The 17994-nt window shown below is 36.0% G+C and overlaps 1 protein-coding gene across 1 annotated transcript in view; it reads right to left on the reverse strand.

Annotated features, from left to right (window-relative positions):
* Positions 1–17994, reverse strand: part of LOC131079993 (transmembrane E3 ubiquitin-protein ligase FLY2) — a 177343-nt gene that overhangs the window by 81802 nt on the left and 77547 nt on the right. The window contains exons 6-10 of the mRNA XM_059218314.1: positions 9031–9100; positions 8841–8918; positions 7702–7859; positions 7555–7614; positions 7294–7387 (exon numbers count right to left, since the gene is read on the reverse strand). Of these exons, the coding sequence (XP_059074297.1) occupies positions 7294–7387; positions 7555–7614; positions 7702–7859; positions 8841–8918; positions 9031–9100 (460 nt within the window). The remainder of the gene's footprint in view (positions 1–7293; positions 7388–7554; positions 7615–7701; positions 7860–8840; positions 8919–9030; positions 9101–17994) is intronic.

Below are 17994 nucleotides of genomic sequence, written 5' to 3' on the forward strand. Positions count from 1 at the left end.
TACTCCATCAATCATGCAAATCTCTAGATCCCAAGCCTAAAAATCATCCCCATCACATATCCTTGAGGAAAAAGGATAAACATCGTGTTGTGCGTATTTGCACACCTTGCCCCATCCTTGATGGAGACCCCCCCCCACCGTAGTTGCAATCAGCTGAAAGTGAGGTGGAAAGACGAAATCGCGCAGTAGGGGGGAAAATGGCCGAAAACTTTGAAGAGTCTAAATCGCGCAAGTCTGCCGAATGCTCTTCCAGCCCGAAAATGGTGTAACTTTCAAAATAACCTTTCATACCGAAAACACAAGGGATGAAGAAAAGGCGTCATTTTTTATGAAGTTTGCAGAGTGCATTCCTTAGCCGAAAATTGCGAAATAAGGAAAGGTGTTTTTTTTTTTGCAAAAAAGGCTTTTAGCCTGAAAATGTGGAGTATCGCGTGATGAGGTAAAACATAAAAACTTTTCAAAAGGCTTCCTAAGCCCGAAATCGCGAAAAAAAAAAAAGATGAAAAGCATTAAACTTCAAACTTTTCAAAAGCCCTCTTTAGCCCAAAAATAAGGAGGTGTTTTTTAAAAAACTTTGCAAAGTGGCTTCTCAGCCCGAAAAATGAAGTCGGGTGTCTTTTTTACGAACTTTTCAAAAGGGCCTTTTAGCCCGATATTGGAAAATGAAGAAAGGGGCGTTGTTCGTTAAAACTTTTCAAAAACTCCCCCAGCCCGAAATCGCAAAATGAAGGGAGAACACTTAAACTTAAACATTTTCAAAACCCCCTTTCAAGCCGAAAATGGAAAACGTGAGTTAGAGAGAAAGGTGTTTTAACTTTAAAACTTTGCAAAAGACCTTTTTAGCCGAAATGTCGAAAATCACGTGATAGGTCGTTTTCTTAAACATTTTCAAAAGGGCCTCTCAGACCGAAACCCAAAGGAGGGAGAGTGAGGGCGTTTCCATTAAAATATAAACCTTGCAAATGCCCCCCTTAGGCTGAAAACGCGCAATTAATAAAAAGAGAGGTGTTTAATAGAAACGTGGAAGCTTGCAAAAAACCTTTTCAGGCCGAAGTCGCATAAAACCCAAAAGGCCGAAGTTTGTAGGAGACATATGGGAAGCTAAACAAATCGCACATATTGTGTAAAATGGGCGAAATTTAAGGCTAATGACTTAAAGCAACACAATTTCTTCCAAAGTCGTAGCATCGCCCGAAAGAGGAGATAGAAGGTGATTAAATTTAAATTTTAAATAACAAATGTTTATTTCCCAATCCTCCCTTGTCGCCTGAGATTCATACAAAGGGTGGGAGAGAGAGTATTACAAAATCCCACGAATCTCCCACGTCACCCAAGTCACCTGAAAAGGAAGCAAGGAACAATTTAACGTTGAATTTCAAATGAAAAGAAATGAGTCAAAACGCGAAAGAGTTAAGGGGGACATTTAACTTTAGAAAACAAATCTCTCGTTTCACCTCTCAAGCCCGAATTTTGTCTAAATAGGAGAGTGAATCGAGATGACAGATCGAATTTCACGTTCAAAGAGAAAGACAACATTTAAAAGATACATCTCACAAAGAGCTTCTCGAGCCAAACATTAAAATTTAATATTTGTTAAATTAATTTTAATTTTTCAAATTGATTTATTAAAGTGAGATTAATTGTTGGCAGGTCGCAGGATGTCATCGCAGAGAACCAGGAGAAAAGCCTGAAACGCAAATCGAAGAAGGATCGCAATCAAGGCCAGGAACTGAACGTTGAAGAAGAAGATGCAAGAATGCGTTGCAGGAGCGCTAGATCTGAACCGAGCATTGGGAAGTGTGTCGCTGAACAAAGCTGAAGTCCACCACCGAGACCAAAGACCGAAGAATACTCCGAATGCGGCAAGTCTATCCATTCTCGAGAAATACATAGCTGGATTTAATTCCAAAAGTTCACTGTTTTATTGTAAAACTGCTTGTGGGCCCCACTCAAGATATTTTGAAACAAAGGGGAAACAAGTCAGTTGTGGACAGTTATGTCCAACTACCGGATATACTCAAATTAATGCCAAACAGTTGTAGGTAGTTGAGAGGGTTGTTGGGTGGATGACTAAGAGTTTAAATGGCATGGGTTAAGGCTGCCAGCTTCTAGAAGGCAGATTAGAGCCCTTGGATGCAATCCATCCTAGCCTCTGATTCATATTGTAAAATCTATAAAAGGCAGAGGCCTTTCTTCTTTTTTTTTTAGAATTTTTTGGTGGTTAGACAGTTAGACAGTTAGAATAGGTTAGATCTTAGCAGTAGCATAGAGATGCTGCAGAAATTGTTTTAATAGGCAGCTGAAATCAATATATAGACATTGATTTGGTGTTTATTGTCTTGTTTTCATCCTGTTTGCATGGTTTCTTTCAGCATTTTAGATAGATATTTCCGTTTTGGGTGTGCAGGTATTTGATAGATCCAGGCTCATACCATTGAGGATATACTACTGATTGTGTATCCTTTTGTATGGTTAACCTAAGCCTTTGAATTGTGCTTAGTTCAATTGCAGGTGTCCGTCTGAGCTGCACTAGAATTGGGTGCTTAGTCGTGCGTTTGTAATCTGAAAATCTTCCAAGTCCCCTTGAAGATTGCACTGTTCCTGCAAGGTTGTGAGCTATTTTGGCCAAGTAGGGATGGGTTATGTTGAATCCGTCTTCCCGCATACCAGTCTTGTTAGTTTTAGATCTCCTATCCCTTCCCTTTTAATTTTATTTTGCAGTCCGAGAATTGCAGCAAACCAGCTAGTTGCAAAAATGTAAGTCCCCTTGTGCTCCCAACAAATCACATCAACTACTAAGCTATCCTGCAGTCAAGACCTGACAACCGAAACATTGAGGTCGTCCCCATTGATCAAATTATCACAGCATTAGGGATTTCCTTATCTCAAGAGAGGATAGGATACCTAGCATTCTATTCTGCGTTGGCCGGATGAAGTCGTAGTTCTGTGATTTTAGCCACATCAACGCATCGGTCATCCAAACTCCATCAGTTCGTGTCTCATCAATACTGCAAAGCTCAAAGTTGGAAGAGAAATCCCACTAACAACAACCTATGCATCAGTTGTACTCAACAATGCAAAGTCTGATGAGATTGATATACCAATGTCACCCTCATGAGTCAACATGTCCTCCACGGAAGAGAATTTGGAAGACTCATACGAATGGGCTACTCATGCAAGCTCATAATATCCAGCTGCCAATCTCTTCACACTCTCACTACCTTTGGCGCATCATCCACAAAAGCCCTCAACACTATCCGTTGAAATTTCTGACTTTGTTGATCATGTGAATGCTTTTGTTGGACTCCCAATGCAATATAGGAATCACAAAACTCAATCACATAGAGATCATAAATGCTAATGTAATCATGCAACTGAAAACACATCTGCAGTACCACAGCATAATCTGAAAATCAGAATTCATCATACCTTGAACCAGAAGGAGAGATAAGTGTACCTTCTTTGTCATCCTTGAGGCCCCCTTCTGCATCACTGAAATTTGTAACCTCATTAGAAACTTCCTCAATATGCAGGCCTTCATCACTTGTGTTCATCCCAAAAGCATCTTGACTTGAAATGCTCAATTCCTCTTGTGAGCTAGCATGTGAAAGATCCAGGTGGCCATGCCGTCTCTTGATCTTTTGCAGATTATGTCTTGCTTGAGCAATTATCAACTTAGCATGTTTCTCTCCATCCATTCCTCACACCATTGTACAGTCCTCTCCACATCTTTAGCACTATCCAATAACTTTCTTGGCTCCTTGTTCATTGGTGGTGTAAAGTTTTTTATCTTCAGCCATAGAGACATCATGAAAGTCTGATTCTCCCCAATTTGCTGTTCTAACTCCTCAATCTGCTCACCAACCTCCTTACAATCTGAAGCATTAGGTGCAATCATCTTGGTTTGCAAGAGTGTTTGCATAAGCTTCATAAAATCTTCCAGATATTTGTGGAAAACCTGTAAACAATTTATAAACTCTGTGTTGAATTTCTCCATATGATTTTGATTAGACTTTATCTTTGCTTAACAACTTCAACTCTTAACCCGACAGGCTGGCAGGGTCAAAGCTTTGATACCACTGTGAGACACCCTTATTGATTTCTACAGAAATTTGTAAAATATATTCCCAAGAATTTTCAATTCTGAGTTTGATATAGATTTTGACCAATTTGCAGTACTGAGTATAGATGATTAATACAAATCCCCACAAACTTCTGACTTGGAAATGTTGCAGAAATACTATTCACTTTGACAGTGAAATGAGAAAGCAACAATAATAAATTTCAGAAATAATGCCATCCACTTCTCATGATAATATTTCTTAGCAAAGTATCAATTTTTATTCTTGAGATAAACTCTGCCAATATCTTCATTGAAAAAAACTTATCTGCAAATTTGTCTCCAAAGGAGACTTTACAAATTTGGTTCAAATGTGAACTCCGTCACGAATCCACCCTTTAGGAAGAGCTAGGTTTTTGTCCAACCTTTCTATCAATCTTTTGAAGGTTTTTGTCCTTAAAAAAACTGCTTCATAATAAGCTTATAATCTAATCATATCAAATCCATAAGCCTAAGCATCCTTACTTCATTAAGCCAACCTCCTTATAAACAACTCTAGGAAACTTCTAGAGATTAAAAAACATCTAGAAGAATAGGTTACTTTCCATTTTGTCACAGCTAGGGAAATTTATATACTTTCCAAATTAGGTTACATTCCATTTTTGTCACAATTGGAGAAACTTAAATACTTTCCATATTAGGTTACATTCCATTTTTGTTACAGTTGGAGAAATTTAAATACTTTCCATGTTAGGTTACATTTCATTTTTATCACAGGTAGAGAAATTTAGATAAATTTTATTATTTTATTATTTTGACTTTATTTTTAATTAGATTAATTAATTAAAGTCATCCTTTAGAAATAGAAATTAATTTTTTTGGACAACTTAATCAATTAATTTAATTGACTTCATAAAATTTGGGGACATTACATTGCATGACACATTGATTGGCGTTGCTAAAGGACAAAAAGAACATCTAGGTGGAATGGAGCATCACATTTCAGAAGTAGACAAATTGATTAGAGTGTAAGTTAGATGGAATCAACTTTTTATAGCCAATTAGTGAGAAACACAAGAGCATCTATTAGACACATCTTTGAATAACCAAAGAGAGCATTGGAATTTGTACCTTGGTTAGATGTCATGTAAATACATGGTTTTAGAAACCACTACAATTGTTTGTATAGAAAAGCCATGGGATAGTGGTTTGATCATTACAAGATTAAGGTGTGAGAAATAGTTGTAGGATTCTTACAATATTGAGGAAGATGTTGTTCTATCAATTTTTGGATCCATAGTTTATGAACTTGGAATCAAAAATTACTCAACACACACAAAAAATTTAAAAACTCAAGGCTCGACAATTTCTTGAGGAAAAACAACAAATTTATCGAACATTTAAAAAAATTAATTTTAAAATATATGCTTTAAAAGCATGCATACTACTTGATTTATGAACCATATTATTGAGTTTCTTCATATAAAGATTAAAATTAAGTTCAAATTTTCAATACATGTAAAATTCTACTTTCAATATCAACAAAAATTTACAAATAATAAATTCTTTTACAACTAAAGCTCAAAACAGTTCATTGTTGTTGTGTGGGAATCATCAAAGTAGATGGTATAGATGTAGTTTCCTCAACAAGAGCTGCAATAGGAGCCTCAAGCAAGGGATTAGGGTATGCATGCAGAAAATCCACCCTTGATGACTCAAGAGTGATAGTTCATGGGATTTATGAACAAGTCAAGGGTAAAATTAGAACAATCGTTGGAATGTCCAAGTGCATTGGTAGTGATATTAGCATCAAACAAGGTTGCACATTCTCCCCAACTCTATTTGGGTTATATATTGATAATTCTGAAGAGTCAATAATCAAGGTTGCTGGTGGGGAAGCTCAGCTTACTAGATATGTAGTGAAGTCTCTCATATGCTAATGATCTCATCCGAATTGCAAAAATAACTCATAGTTTGAGAAAGCACTTGAGGGCTCTAGAGCCCTCATGTCAAAAGGTGAAGATGCAACTGCACACCAACAGAACCAAAGTCATGATCTTTTCATCTCAAAGAAAAGATAAACAAATTAACTTACTTTTCAAATGTAGCCCACTAGACATAGTGGAAAAATACAAGTACCTTAGGCTCAAAATTCACAACAAGCTTAGTTGGGAAACATGCAAAGCAGAAAAAAGCAAGGGGGGTGTAAAGCTTTATACTCACAACAAAATAGGTGTTGAAGTGCAGAATTATGGGATTAGAAAACCAAGAGAATCCTATTTGGTCTACTTGTCACTCGTGATTCTAATGATGGGAAATTTGGGGTAGCAGCATGTCAAATTAGAAATGGAAAGCAGGTGAAAGAAACCAAAAACACTTAATTATAAGTAGCCTAAAAGCGAAAAATTTCGTTTTGTACAAAATTTTATTAGTTGAAATAGGTAAACTTCCCATTGGAAGCATCGGCAGTGGTCATTTATTAAGCTACCTTAAAAAGCTCAAAATTTGGAGAATTGTCACTAGCCTAGGTAGGTTATTGAGGAAGAGCTAAGAAAAAAGAAAAACATGTGGATGGAAGAAAATGACAAGGGGATGAATAAATAGGACATTAATATGCAAGAGTGTCAAAATGCTAATGAGGAAATAAAAAGGTATGTAAAAAATTCAGGACTGCCACATGGACAAAGCAAACTGATCTAAAGACTAAATCTAAGAAGAGCGTGATGAAAAGCTTTTACATAGGAGCTGAAATTAAGTGGAAAGCAAAAATGTTGATAGCCCAGTCAAGGACTAGCTCACATCATCTTAGGTGCTGGTGGATGGTACCTAAAGAGAGGGAAAAGAGAATATGCCTATTTTGTGACAAGTGTGGTGGAGACAAAATGGCACTACATGAACATCATAGAGCGCATAGCCTACAATGACATTCATATCAATTATGAAGACACTCTAAGAGTGGACATTCTAAACACCTTGATTGGAGGCAAGGTTAAACAAAACTGCTAATTTTTTTATCAAGATCCACTGCAAAAGATCTAACGTCAAGAAGGGGTTACAAATTTCATAAGCTTTTGATGCCCTTGTGTAACGGAGCTAGGTTTGTGTGCTGCTCTTGGTCCCATAGGCTGTTTTGGTCTTGTGGACATGATTAAAATCTTTCTTTCATTCATTCTAGTCAAAATTAACATTCTAAGATTAAAACAATAAAGAGTGTGCTCAACAAAAATGCTTACCAACTAAAATCCCAGCTGTCAAATGTAAAAGGCAAAGGTATGCATCCATGATCGCTTGTTGTCCTATCATGAGCAAGGAGACCTTGGCTGCCCCCTGTAGTGTTTACAGATATTATGCACCATGATATATATCTATTGTCTACCTGAACCCAATTGTTATTCACAAAAACCCAAAAGAAGTTCACCCTGATACCATTTTTGTACACATAATCATCAAGCTCATTCAGGTTTATGCTTCAGAGATGTAGGAAAAATACTAACCGACTGTGTGTTGCTATGCTCCATTTGACGGATCAGTAAGAGAACTTGTAAAAATGAAACCTATGCCAGTTAAGGTTTTGAATGTAGCACACTAAAAAAATTAAAACAGCAGCGAATTATATTAAGGAACTTGCATAAAGAGGATACAAAAGTAACCATAAGTGTATAATTGACAGCTTTATTATAGTAAACTTCAACGTTTATCGAGGTGGCATTCAAAATAATAGGTGAAAAGCATTCCCCATCATCATCAATCATTGGGCTTTCAACAACTCCTTCCATATGATAGTGCTCGTGTTCTTCATCTATTTTATTACAACAAAATCCATTAAGAATATATGATGAACAAACAGAAGAAGATACAAAGTACATGGACAAAGTGATAAAAAACTATAAGAAGCAATGTAATGCAATTCTACATTGACAAAGTGTCATTTGAAAATAATCATATAATCATTACCAGTATATATTAGGATCGTCAGAAGAAATATATAATAGCTAATTTACTTAGAAGCTTTTTTGAGATTGTAGAAGAAGCATGTATTAGCTAACTTATATAGAAGCTTCTTTGGGATTGTAGAAGAAATATATATTAACTAATATAAAACTATACATGATTTAAAAGAATTAGTTCCAAAATGGGTGTGTTGACATTATAGCAAAAATAATGCCCATGTTTGATTTTTGTGTTATTCACCATTCAAAATTGAAAAACAGAAAAGCATTGTTCCATCAATCCTCAAGTACTGCCCAAGCATCACAAACTCAATAAATTCTCAACATAATTTATGAACTTATGATATTCATAAAGGGACAAAATACATCTCATTGAGTTATTTGTGCCTTCTTTCAACAAACATGCCTGAATCAGCAAACTATATTATGGTTAATATCACCTAGCATTATATCAGCACGATGCTTTAATTAATTTATGATGTCACAATCAAAAAGAGCATTTATCCATTCATAAAGCAATAGCTTATAGGATTTTGAGGTTCTTTTCAAGGATAAATGATCATTATTTGAAAAATTAACTACCACAGAATATATGCCATATGATTCTAATATAGACTGAAAATTTGTGCTATAAAATGAAGCACATTGCTAATGGTAAAATTCTTGAAGCCTCTGTGACTAGAAATGAAAGAGGAATAATAGAAGAATATGATGATATTTCTCCATGAAGAACACTTGATGCAGTCACAATCTTAAGTGCTGTTGTTTACTAATTAAGAGAGAACCTTGAATATGTCAAAAAGAGCGATATATAAATTAATACACATTACTCTTTTGATTGGTAGAAATCTGTGAAATATGTGCTGCAATCTGTAAGTTACAATGCCTCTCCATGTCAGCAATAACATCTGCAGATAAGAAAACAATATGGAGGAGCAACAGTTAAATCAATAGCTAACAAATATTAAATCATACCAAAGATCATAAATAAGAAACAACATTGGCTGAAAAACTCAATACCATTGTTTCCCTTCCTTCTAAACTGGTCCCTTGGAGACTCTTGCAAGACTTGTGAGGAAAATATTCCAAGCTGGACACATGCCAAAACATTTATCCATTAGGAGGAAAGGCATCATTTGCATAGACAAATCAACTCAATTTCTCAGCATACAAAACCAGATGAAAGTATGCACTCAATAATCTCCCAAACTGCACTCTTCTAATTTCCATTAAAGTATGTTATGAAAGTAGCAATAACTTAGTGTTGGCTTTTGATAAAAGATGAAATCTGATTGAGTTGGCTAGATAACAAGATAGGTTCAACTGGTGGCCTTTGACTCTGCTATATCTGATGGAAAACCTTAAGAGATTGAACACAGCTGTGGAGGTAAAGTCATCCTTGCTTCTAGGCCCCTTCATAACTTCTATCACTTCCAAAGAATGAATCTAGTTGTTCATTCACATCCAGCTTATATGCCTTTTGGGCCCCTGGATTTCCCCATTTTAGATTTGTAAATCAGTGTCATTTGCTTTTGGACATAAAAATGATTGTTCTCCTTACAGCCTAAAAACTTGTGACTTGGCAAAACTCGGGAAACCCAAATTTGACTCAAACTCAGCAACTCGGCGAAAACTCGGCAAAACTTTCAAACATTTAGAAAACACATATTTTCACAAAATAATCTTTAAAAAGATTCAGAAAACTTAATTTAGAGAACTGATAAGTAGTTTTTCATTCATTCATAGAACCAAAAAGAAGTTCAATATACATCATAGTGTCATATGTTCAAAAATTACAAAACCATATAAATATTTTACAAATTTCTTCTACGAGTGAAACTTCTATTGGCTTTGTGGATGGCCTCAAAGTGGACGGTATTGATTCTGCATGAGGAAGAATATATTCATCAGGCATATCATGGGCAGACACATCCAATGAAGCCCCAATTAATGTCTCACCCCTGCCTTCCACCTTCTCTTGTGCCACTACAGCTGCCATCCAATCAGCTCAAAATCACTTAAAATTGCATGGATTGCTGACAATATGTCAACGACTGAGATTTTGGTGAGTGAAAATGTGAAAAATGAACTCAGCTTTTGTTTTTATCACCACACGATCTTGCACTGGTTGGCGAGTTTTCAAATGAAACTTGCAATTTCTCAGCAAGATAATCACCAAAAACTCACCCCCAGGTTTTTGGGCAAGTGACTCAAATGAAGATTTGTCTCACAAAAGCTGGCCATCAAACAATTTTTTAGGTGATATTTTTAACCTATGGTTCTCCTACAGTCCTACTTATAAATGGGACACTATCCTTTTAACAACAATGTGACACTTATGTTGTCTATGGTAGGACATAATTCTAAGATAGACATTGGTTCATTAGGGTTTAACATGGCATGATTTACTCCTAAGACTTATCTTAGAGTTTCTGATTGCATTCTCTATAATCATGAGAATAATAAGCAGCAAGAGAGATCTATTTTCCTGCAGGTTGCACAAGAATGATTTTTCTCTCATTTTAGTGATATATGGGAAGCTACAAAAAAAATTGCATGTGATTTATTCAAGATAAATAAAAAAGCACGCAATTGAAGTTTCTACTCAAAAGTTAGATTCACTTGCACAAAAGGCAAGCCTTAAGTTCACAATTATTAAAATAGTATTGTAATATTTAGTTATAATGGTCAATTAGGTTGTTAGGATAGACTTCAAGAATATCCTTTATTCTTTTAGTTTTCATCTTCTTTTCTTAGTTGTTGATGTTACCCTTATCAGATAAATCATTTTTAACTATTATTTAAGGAGACTTTCGATCCTTTGTTAAAATTCAATCTCTTGGTAATCAATCTCTGTGTCATTACTTTTTGTAATATGGTATCAAAGCTTGGGTTTTGAAAATGATCGTGATACAGAATTTGCCAAAAGAGCGTATGCGGATTTGTGCAGTGTTGTATGGATCACCCAAGAAAGGAAATTTGCAGATTTCTTTCTTGAAGATCTTGATGATTTTTTAACAAATTTGTGGGTTTACTTCTACCGTTAAGATCACAATTTTTTCTTTTTGAGATCATGTTGTTTTTCAGAGAAATTTGCCGTTTCTTTGTTTGGAAAATTGCCTGCCAATTTAAGATATTTTTTGGCAATGATTTCTTCATGTTTTTGGACGGTTTTTATACAAAAACTTGTGGCCAAAGATTTCGTAGAAGTTTGCGATAGTACGATTTAACGATAAAATTAATTCTTGCTCAAATTGCAATGGACAGCAAGGAACAAAAAATGTGACTGTTTTTTTTGGCAAACAAGCAACAAGATTTGAAGTTTTTTGATAATTCTTTCTTAAAAATAGTGGGTTTTTTCTGTTTGCAATCGTGCAACAACTTGGTAAACGGGGCGAAAGGATTGAAAATTTTTCTACGCACAAAGAGTATTTTCAGACCTGTTTCTTGGTTGATTTTTGATAAATCACAAGCTTGTTTGATTTTTCTAGTGATGCCTGGGGCTTTTAGCAAGCGTCTGCAATTCTTTTATGATTTTTTGGAAAACATTGTGGTGTTTTCTGGGTTGGTAAGGTTATAGCTGACTTTTCCAAATTATCCAATTTATTGCAAAGTTTTGTGCTGATGATTTTTTATATATGAGTGGTGAATTTTGTTCAACATTCAAGTTTTAAAATTTTTTGTGCCGATTTTTTATATAAAAATGGTGATCTTGTTCACCGTTCAAGTTTTGCAAATTTTTCCTCAAATTTTAGTGCTTTGTTCAAACATCAACAAGTTTCTTATTTTTCGTGTTTTTGGTTTACAAGAGGTATGACTTCATTGACCAACATCATGTTGGAAGGCAACCAAAGGCTCACTAGCAAAAATTACAACACCTATAAATAGCCTATGCTCACTATCTTCAAATACTGATGGCTTGATCAGATTATACTCAGGACTGAGACAACCGACAGCTGCCAGTAAAGAACAAGACAAGTTCGATGAGCATAATCATGAAGCCATTATGCTCATAAAATTATCCTTCATAGATGAAATGCTTTTGAGATTCCTTCAGGCAAATCTTCTCCGAAGATTTGGAAACACCTCCAAAATCTCCACAAGGCATTAGATAAAGGGAGGGCCTTTCTCTTGAAGAATATGTTATTCTTGATCATGATGGATGAGAAGATTTATTTGCAGGATCATTTGATGAAGATCAAATTGTGATCAATTAGCAAATATTGGTCACGTAATGGAAGAAGACATGGTAGTCATAACGCTAAAATGCTAACCATGGTCTTACGAGCATTTCATAGAAACACTTAACGTCATGTCTACCAATCTTAACCTACAATTTGATGATTTGTGCAAGAAACTCTTGCAATAGGACATATGGAAGGAACAATTTGGTAGCAACAGTAATTCACTGAGTACGAAATAGGCCTTCAAAGCCTGGGGCAAGGACAAAGACAAGTGGACTCAAAAGAAAGGTCAATGAAAAAAGGAAGATACTTCAAAGAATTCAAAGACTAACATATGTCATTATTGTGGTAAAATTGGTCACATGAAGAAGCACTTCACAAAGAGGTTGGCTAATCAAACTTCCAACCAGCTAGGGCCTCAACCAAAGGCTCATGTTGCAAAACAATATGAGCAGGAAACATCCTTCTATGCTTCTTTGGTCAAACGACCAGCAGACCACTCCAACTCTTTTGCGTGGCACATCAATTCTAGAGCATCTACACATTTTTCACATAGAAAGGACTAGTTCAATGAGTATACAGCTTGCTCAGAATCCATGATCTTCAGTGGTGGTCAAGAGTGTACACTTGTTGGAAAAGGCAATGATCAGATTCAATTTGGAGGGAAATCTCTTATTTTCCTAAATGTATACAATGTTCTAAGAGCATAGATCAATCTACTCTGTGAGTCAAATTATGTGCCACCATCCCAAGTTGGATTTCATCTTTAGTACACACAAGTGTCATATTGTTGACACGAAGTCCAAGAAAACCATTGCATTTGGCATAGAAGATCATGGATTGTGTCAACTTGTTGATGCTACAAAGGTTCAAGAGCATGCATTGGCTAGAAAGAGTTCATCTCCTATCAATAATCTTTGGCATCAAGGTTATAGGCATCTCAACCTTTCTAATCACTATCAATTGGTTGGTTAAAAGTTTACCTAAGATCCAACAGTAGATACAAGGTGTTTGTGGATCTTTCCAAGCAAGGAAGCAACATAAAGATCCATTTTCAAAAGGATAGGCTTGGAGAGCAAAAAGGTCCTTCTACTAATTTATGCAAATACTTGTGGATTAATGAATATAGTATTAGTCGCTAGGGATAGATATTTTCTTTTGTTTTTAGAAGTTCTAGTCATTAGTAGAAAAGGAAAGAAGATGTGCTATCATAACTCTTAGGTCTGATGATGGGGGGGAATTATGTTCCAACGAATTCTTTCACTTTTGTAGCAAACACAATATCAAAAACAAATTCACAACACCCTATACCCCTCAACACAATGGCATAGTTGAGTGGAGGAACTATACAATTACAGAGATGGCTCGATGCATATTGGAAAGGAGTGTTCCCAAGAAGTTTTGAGCAAAGGCAATTTACACTATAGTGTACCTTCTCAATAGGTCTCTGACACAGGCAGTGAAGGAGAAGACCCAGATGAAGCATGGCCTTGGAGGAAACCATGTGAAATCCATCTTCAGGTTTTCAATTCTACTACATATGTCTAGAGAATCATAAGACCTAAAAGTTCATTCAATGTGGACACTAATCGTTTGACATTCAATAGGAATTTGGTGAGTGCTGAAGAAGTTGGGCCTTTTCATCTCTCTTTTGACATCAAGAGTTCTAAATATCAACCTCTAAAGGCTAAAGATTTAGATGTCCAGCTTCCATTAGCTACACCTAAAGAGGGGGACTCTGATGATTTTGAACATGTGGAATTGCCTAGATAGATATTAGTACCTATACTAGAAGAGTTAATTTACGAAAACCTAGATCAGCATTCAATGATATAGTACCAAGGAGGCCAAGTCATGATGACCACACTGATTTGGATGGAGGGATTTCTTCAAAGAAATATAAGTGGTGGAAAAACTCATTGGTGATGTTCACATTGATGAAATGATTGAAGGCAAATCATCCAGTGGAGAGAACAAGTTGAATGAAGTTAATAGTGCTCTTATGGAAAACATCCAAAGTGTTTATGAGCCTCAAGATTTTGCAAGGCGCAAGATAAACCTAAATGGTAAAAGGCCATGGAAGTCGAACATCAAAGCCTTGTGAAAAAATAGACTTGGGTTCTTTTAGATCTTCCAACTAGAAAGAAACCCATTGGCTACAAATGGGTGTACAAAGTCAAGTACAAATCTAATGGTATGCTTGACAAGTACAAAGCATGATTGGTGGCTAAATGATTCTTGCAGATAGAAGGTATTGATTATGAGGAAACTTTTCTCCTACAACAAAGATGAGCACCATCCACTCAATTCTGGCCATGACAGCTCATTTTGGTTGGAAAGTCCATCAAATGGATGTAAAGAGTGCCTTCCTCAATGGTGACTTAAAGGAAGAAGTGTATATGACTCAAACTCGGGGATTTCAGATTACAAGAAACGAGCATCCAGTATGCCGCCTCACAAAGGCTCTTTATCCCAGGGCATGGTACATAAAGATTGATAGGTATTTGGATGAATAGAGATTTAAGAGAGGTGCTCAAAAGCCTAACTTGTATGTCAAAATTATAGACAATGACATAATATTTCTAGTTATTTATAATCATCATAACAAGTAGTGAGGCACATTCAATTGAGCGAATTTTGACATGACAAATTTATACCTCCTATATAATTTCCTAGGTGTAGAGGTTTGGCAAATAGGTGATGGTATTTTCATTTCTCAGTCTAAATATGCCAAGAGTTTGCTAAACAAGTTCAGAAAGACAGATTGCAAGATCTCATCTACACCGATGGAAAAAGGGTTGAAGCTTTTGTTGTCACAAAAGTTTGCACCCTTGTTGAGCTATCAACTTAGCAACCTCGTAAACCCCGAAGTGTGGGACCTTGTGCAATGGGGTTGAATCTCCGAAGAAGGCAGACTTCCTTCTCAATCCAAGTGCAGGTGTTGAACAAACTCAACACTCCAAATTCTACTTCTAAACCTATCCTAACATTTTGCAGAGGAAAAGAGAAGAAAGAAATGTTGAAATGAAAGGAGATGATGCATATCCTTTAGTTCATGCAATGTCAATATGGTAATATCGCTTAGAGAGATATGGTTGCTATTTCAGATGGGGAATTATAATCTTGCAGCAATCTGATGTTATACCGATAAGGCTATAGTGCAAAAAACGATCTAATAGTGGCTGTAGATGAGATCTGAGACTCGTTTTCCCTCTGTGGAATGAACATTCATCCTTCTAAATACCATATGGACTGAATAGTTGCGTCTCTTCCTGGGAATGGGCATACCTTTCCCTTAGTCGTATCTCTTCACAGATAAAGGGTCACACTTATTTAAAATAAACTACTTATCTTTTTAGTAATCACACTTCTTGTAAACTAAAATCCTTCCTTACTGGCTTGTTTGTTTGCCATCTTAACCTTTCCCCCTTAATTCAAATGGTTATGTTCTCTGATTTTTATCTCTACACGAGATCGTATCTCCTCATAATCAATGTGCATTTGTTCTTAATTTATAATGTTATCGGTCTTCTAATCATAACATTTGTTAAACACACCTTCCTCTAACTTGTAATTGCTGTTAACGATTATTATATATTGATTGTTATTAATATCATGCCTCTTCAGGAATTTGACGTGCTGGTCTAGTTATTGTGATTGATATTACTTGGCTCCAATTACTCAATTGTAATGAGAGCATCGTATGACTTTGTTATTGATCGCTGTTGATAAATCGTCATCGAATAAACTTCTTTAATTATTTGCAAGATAACCATTGATTACTATCAGTATGATTATAATATGTGACTAGCTGTTAATAAGTTTAAATCTTTAATTAAAACTTATTCATTCGTATGCTGACTCTGGTTGCCCTTTGGGTCTTGAGTGGGGACATGATACAGCAAAATCAAGATTTTTGTATGTCTATAGAAAGCATGAAATCCAACAAAGGGTGGGCTAGTTGGTAAATTCAGAATTAAGCATACACATATATTTGAGCCTTTGGTTTCAAAGGAAAACCATATTGATTACCACATCATGTAAGAGATTTCCTTGGGGAGTTTGCTCACCAAATGCTAGAGGTACACAAAGTCTTCAACAAGCTACACAAGAGACCAAGACCCATTAGATATCCTATCCAAATTGGTCACAAATGCAAGTAGAGACAAAGCAATGGCAATGGACATGAGCATGGATCTCCTTCACTTTATCCTTTTCATGAAGTGTGCAAGACATCATTATGATCGAAGATTATGATCAACACAACTATGCCTAAGGAAGAAGTGAGCTTATATAAGGTGAGCATTGAAGATATTAAAGTTCAATGCCATGTTTTCCCACAAATCAATCAGCAAGACATTCCACGAATGGCTGGCACATAGTGGAATTCAACAAGGCTCACTTCAAGAGGTTACTTGAGGAAGTGACTCATCTCTAGGGAGATAAAGGAGCTTTAATTGAATGCACCAACAATGATTGTGTGTTGAGTGTGAGTATTCAGCAACTATTGTTGTGAAAGCTCCTCCTACATCCAATCAACACTGCAACAAACTCATCCATGTGAGTGGCTGGCCTACAAAGAAGCATTTGAAGGGGTATATCTCTGATAATCTTCAACTTGCTCAAGAATTGTGTAAAATGCCAAACTAAATTTTTGTTTTAAATCTTGGAAAATGTTTGATAGATGCCAACTAATGTGATAGTATTAATTTATCCAGCATAAATCTTATTGTAGGACATTATTATTGCAATTTTTTATAAACAATTGTTCTTTCAACCATAGTTTTAGGACTGGGGACTTTTCAGCAAGACTTACCCAACTCACGAGTCCTGAGGTCGGTCAAGTCGAGTAGATTAGGACTCACAAGTCAATTTTGACCAAGTCTGGCCGAGTAATCGGCTAAGTCCTGCTTCAAGACTCCTGAGTCTTAGGATTGGACTCCCGAGTCATGCGCCTAGACTCTTCTAGTGCCTGAAAAATAACAAACAAAGCAACCAAGATATCAAATTTTGAGAGTTTTAGGGTCATATGACAAGTGTAATGTTTGAGTTATGACAAATTGATAATCAAATTAGACTTTTAAGTTCTCTAGATGCATAGATTTCTTTTTTTTTTTTGCGGAATTATGAGGTTTTTCTTTGCCAAGTTTTTTGTTGAGTCCATGCCAAGTCTCGAGTCCAATTCAAAATTTTGGGCTGCCAAGTTGAGTCCAAGTCCGAGTTTTCAAGCTTTGTTTTCAACCATATGCAACATATTGAAATTCATACAAGGATCCACCATATCTTCAATGATAATCATGTATTAATTCCATCATAGTCTTGGCAACAATCTCTTGTCTCCTACTGCTATTCTAACTCCTAATGCTATCAACTATTAACCTTTACAAATAAGAAGGCAAAGCCTTATATAGAGGTCTTGATTACAAATGAAGGGCCCAAATTGATTCTAAATCAATGGCCAAGATAATTCAACGAAAACCCTAATGGGGGTAGTTACAACAACCACCTCCTTACAATTAATGCTCTCCAATGAGAAAATTACAAGCTTTGAATAGATATCCTTTCAAGGAGGACCAATCAGAAAATAGTATAGCCTTGATGGCACAATTAACAAGGAGTAGATGATGACACATCATTCAATGCACCCAAATGTGCACTTGTCTTCTTTGTAGGATGAGTCAAGTTCAATGCACTTCGACATGTTGAAGTGGCACCACTTGATTGGTTGAGGTAAATAAGTGTCGCGTCAACATAGATATCTCTTAATACTCAACATCATCCAATTGTTTGATGTGATGGC

Source organism: Cryptomeria japonica, chromosome 3 (assembly GCF_030272615.1).
Source record: "Cryptomeria japonica chromosome 3, Sugi_1.0, whole genome shotgun sequence".
Lineage (NCBI taxonomy): Eukaryota > Viridiplantae > Streptophyta > Pinopsida > Cupressales > Cupressaceae > Cryptomeria > Cryptomeria japonica.